Below are 5,000 nucleotides of genomic sequence, written 5' to 3' on the forward strand. Positions count from 1 at the left end.
AAACACAAAAAACAACCAACCAAAAAACACACATCACAAACAAACACAAAAACAACAACAACAAAACAACACACAAAACACACAACAATCAAACACAAACAACACCAAACAACAAACACAAAACAACACAACACAAAGCCAAACAACCAAACAAAAACACACACAAGGCAATCACAAACAGCCAAACAACCACAAAAACACACACAAGGCAATCACAAACAACCACAAAAACACACACAAGGCAATCACAAACAGCCAAACAACCACAAAAACACACACAAGGCAATCACAAACAGCCAAACAACCACAAAAACACACACAAGGCAATCACAAACAGCCAAACAACCACAAAAACACACACAAGGCAATCACAAACAGCCAAACAACCACAGAGACACAAGGATATTACCATCATCGCTCAGACAACATCCCATTAATAAAGCTTACATTCCAAATCTTTGCGATGTATCCCTGCGTCTCTGTCTCCACCAGCTCCTCGTGTCGAAACTCAGAAGGAAATAATCTTAATCACGTAATTAAACCAGTATTACCTCGTACGATTAATAATTCTACCCACTCACTTATTCACGGGCCTGTTTCTCTTTATAATGCTTTTATAATGATGAAAATGTGGAAGTCTTTTGAGAAGACTCACAATGCAGTGCGATCTAGCCCAGTTGTATTACATGCATGTTGTATGAGGGCGTGGTTACGTTCGGATATATGTAAGAGAGAGAGGGAGAGGGAGAGAGAGAGAGATGGGGGGGGAGAATAAGAGGAAGAGAGGGAAAGAGAGCGAGAGAGGAAGACAGATGAGGGAGAGAAAGAGAAAGAAAGAGGGAGACAGAGAAAGAGAAAGATATAAAAAAAAGAGAGAGTGAGGGAGTTAAAGAGAGAGAGACAGAATGAGAGGAAGAGAGGGAAAGAGAGAGAGAGAGAGAGAGGAAGAAAGATGAGGGAGAGAAAGAGAAAGACAGAGGGGGACAGAGAAAGAGAAAGAAATAAAGAAAAAAGAAAGAGAGTGGGTGAGTTAGACGAAAAGGAAAAGAGAGAAAACTAGAGGGGAAGAAGGGGGAGGGAGAGAGAGAGAGAGAGAAAGACAGAGTAAGACAAAGTTAGAGAGAGGGAGAGAGAAAGAGAGAGTTATTATGAAGGACATCAATGAAAACTAGTGATGATGATACTAACGCCAAGGAAAAGGTACCACCATCACCGAAAGGTAACCAAAAGAACAAAGAGTAAAGCGACACACCTCGTACGGAATCCAACCACAGCTCGCTCTCTCTCCCTCTCTAACACTCTCCTTCCATTCTCCAGTTCCCTCCATCTGCCCCTGCCCTCCTCCACCTCCCTCACCCTCACCCTCCTCTCTCCACCCTCCCCCTCCCCCTCCTCCTTCGTTATCAGAGCAACGACGAGAGAGTCGAAACAACGGAAGAACAACAGCAAAAATTACAGAAAGGAGATCTCAGAGTGGAGGTGCACACTTTGTTTTTTTTCTGCTCGAGCGGTGAAAGGGGGAAGACGCGGGGCTGGGGAGGGGAGGAAGACAGGCTAGCCCTGGGCAAGTGTGGGCGGGATGGTGGGAGAGGGGGGGGGAGGGAGAGAGCAAGAGAGAGATAAAGAGAGGAAGAGGGAGAGGGAGGGAAAGAGGAAGAGAAAGGGAGGAAGAGGGAGAGAAAGGGAGGGAAAGAGGGGAGAGGGAGAGAAAGGGAGGAAGAGAGCAAGAGAGAGATAAAGAGAGGAAGAGGGAGAGAAAGGGAGGGAAAGAGGAAGAGAAATGGAGGGAGAGAGGAAGAGGGAGAGAAAGGAAGGAAGAGAGCAAGAGGGAGAGAAAGGGAGATAGAGAGCAAGAGGGAGAGGGAGGAATAGAATAAAAGGGAGATAAAGAGAGGAAGAGTGAGATAAAGGGAGGAATACGGAAATAAAGGGAGGAAGAGGGAGAGGGAAAAAATTAGAGGAGGAGGGAGAAGGAGATAAAAGGAGGAAGAGGGAGAGAAAGGGAAAGACTAGGGAAAGAAAAAGAGGAAGAGGGAGATGAAGCAAGGGAGAGAAAAGGAGGAAAGGGGAAAGACAAGGAGGGACGATTGAGGGAATGAGGGAGAGAAAGATAGGAAGGAGGAACAGGGAGATATAGTGAGGAAGAAGGAGAGAAAGAGAGGATGCGAGAGCGAAATGAGGGCGGAAGGAGAGACGAGGGAGAGAGAGGGAAGGGAATTCGTCTCCACTTCCATTTGCTCCTTGTCACGCCCTTCTTCTCCCCTCTTTTTGCATCCCCTCCTTCCGCCCACCGCCTTCCCGCTTCCTCGTTTTCTCTCTTTCCCCATTTCCTCCATCTTCTTTGTCTCTCCGTCCTCCTTGCCTGCCCTCTCCAACCTTCGCCCGTTGGACTTGCCTTCTCTTGTCTTTTCCTCCTTACTCCTCCTTTTTTCTCCCTTATCTCTCCTTGTCCTCCCCATCTCCTCTTCTACTTGCTTTATCTTTTCTTTTTCTCCTTCCTCCTCGATTTCCTCCCTCGTCCTCCCCATCTCCTCTCTGCTTGCTTTATCTTTTCTTTTTCTCCTTCCTCCTCGATTTCCTCCCTCGTCCTCCCATCTCCTCTTTTGCTTGCCTTCTCTTATTTTTCTTCTTTCGTCTCGATTTCCTTCACCTCCCTTATCTCTCCTCGTCTTCCCCATCTCCTCTTTTGCTTGCCCTCTCTTTTCCTCTCCTTTCTCCTCCTCTTTGCCCTCTGATGAGGTTGTCAAAGTTACAGCATCTTAAGGGAACGAGAAGACTAAAAAATATCCAAAGTAAGGTACAAGAATAAAGTGAGTTTTTTTATTTAAGATTTTTAAAAAACGAGCAGGACACGGAAGTGCTTGAGTGAGTGCATTCGCAAGCAGTGAAAATGAACACAGAAAAGAATGAATTAAACATTAGACAGTCTGCTGAGAAGATGAGGCATGGTTGGATTGGCGTGAAGAGAAGAAGGGTCGTGAGAACTTAGAAAGATTAAGGAAGATGAGAGGGAAGTTAAGAGAGATGAGAGACTATGGAGATAGTTCAAGCTGAAGGTAAAATCACATTTACTCAGTTCGTGGGAAGACTAGAATTCAGTTACGGAATCCTTAAGAAAAAGTGAGACAAGCTGGAAATTGATTGGATTTGTATGAAATATGAATAGATTAACATGTAAGGGACGCACTTAAACATTGTGTGTGTGTGTGTGTCTGCATATGTATGTGTGTGGGCCTACATATGTATGTGCGTGCGTGAGCGTCATATGTATGCGTGCGCCTCCACTCGCTTCCCACCCCCAGCCAGCCTGACACATGTCCTTCTTCTCCCTCAGGTGGCCTGGATCCACCTGGACCGCCAGATGATCGTGTCCATCCACAACCATGTGATCACTCGCCTGTCCCACTTCACGGTCACTCACGACTCGCACAAGACATGGACGCTGCATGTGACCTCCGTGACCGTGCAGGATCGAGGTCACTACATGTGCCAGGTCAACACCGTCCCTATGATGAGTCAGACGGGATATCTGCAGGTCGTAGGTGAGTTTTCAGTATTGTTGTTTTCTCTTGTTTTATTTTTATTTTCCTGTATATCTACAACTTATTTCTTTCCTTGTCAGCACCGTATGGGTTTAGGAGTCATTCAAAGAAGATGAATGGAAAATAGGATCAGAACAAAGATCAAACAAAAGACTTCATTTCCCGCGAAACAAAGGCGAGGCGCGACAGCCATGCCAAGGTCGATTCAAATAGCCCGCAGATGTTGTTGATCCGTTTCAGGAGACGGTGACTCAGCCCTTTGTGAATCACAAGCTCGACCCTTTTCACTCACGCAAGGACTCGAAGTCGAAGGACACTTACATATGCACGGAGGTACGCGACAAAGGCATTGTCTACGCTGCCGCTCCCTTATCGAGAGTCAAAATAAAGACACAAATGCCTCGTGTGTGTGGGGGGGGGGGGGATGTCTGTTTCTACAGAATGGGCTTTATTCGTCGCTTAGCCTTCAGTGGCGAAGACAATGAGACCCGGACAAGGACGTCGCCACTCGCTCTTGTCTCCGGCCGATGGGCAGGTCTCGTCTCTGGATTCGATAACTGGCTTCACTTTTCATTGAATACTTGTATCTCCCCCGATTTTCAATTCGATTGGAATGAGGATTAGTCGGGATGATTGGGCCATTTATGCTAAAAGTGATCAAAGGAAGTATTAAGGATGATATCAATGGCGAAAGGACTAATTATGACAAAGATAACTATGATGATAATAGCAAAGTTAAAAGTATGAACATAATAATCATCATACTTATGAAAAATACTATCAATATTATTAATATCGACAGTCATAAATGTAACACTAAATATAACGATACTACTTACAATAGAATATCGATACCAAACATCACGGTACTTATAGAAGCAGTTATGGTAATAACGGTAAACGTAACAAGGAATATAACCATGGTGATTTTCAGGACTAATATTACTGATAATGTTATAATTGTTGGTATTGGTGTTGTTAGCTATCATTATCATTATTATACCATCATCATTATGCCTTATCATTATCATCATTATTGTTGTCAAGAATATGCCTCACCATTATCATCATTAACATATCAATAATCAATATCATTCTCATAGTCATTGTTATCATAAGTATAAAAAAATGAATAATTATGATAATGATGATAATCGTCATTATATTCCGATAATGATCATTGCTATCATAATGATAGTAATACCACTGCAAGAAGCATCAATGATAGGATGGTAACGATAAGACCGCTGTTGGCAATAGCTTTAGTCATAGGAGCAGCAACACAAGTCATTCTGCGAGTAATAGCAATGGCACGAACGATTAAACCGATTAAGTAATAACGAAAATCACATCTGAAGTTTTTTTTTCCACATATTTTACACAACGAAAAGCAAGCTCCACCAGTGACGCTACTCAGGTGAACGCATTCATGACTTTCCATTTGATTTTTTCGTCCTT

At 43.8% G+C, this 5,000-nt stretch overlaps 1 protein-coding gene across 4 annotated transcripts in view; it reads left to right on the top strand.

Annotated features, from left to right (window-relative positions):
• Positions 1 to 5,000, top strand: part of LOC122248960 (uncharacterized) — a 521,677-nt gene that overhangs the window by 465,799 nt on the left and 50,878 nt on the right. For all 4 annotated transcript variants that reach the window (XM_086537104.1, XM_086537107.1, XM_086537105.1 and 1 more), the window contains one exon: positions 3,335 to 3,542. In XM_086537104.1, coding sequence (XP_086393230.1) covers positions 3,335 to 3,542 — 208 coding nt within the window. The remainder of the gene's footprint in view (positions 1 to 3,334; positions 3,543 to 5,000) is intronic.

Source organism: Penaeus japonicus, unplaced genomic scaffold (assembly GCF_977035675.1).
Source record: "Penaeus japonicus unplaced genomic scaffold, GWHDUDI00000001_assembly GWHDUDI00000005, whole genome shotgun sequence".
Taxonomy (NCBI): Eukaryota; Metazoa; Arthropoda; class Malacostraca; order Decapoda; family Penaeidae; genus Penaeus; species Penaeus japonicus.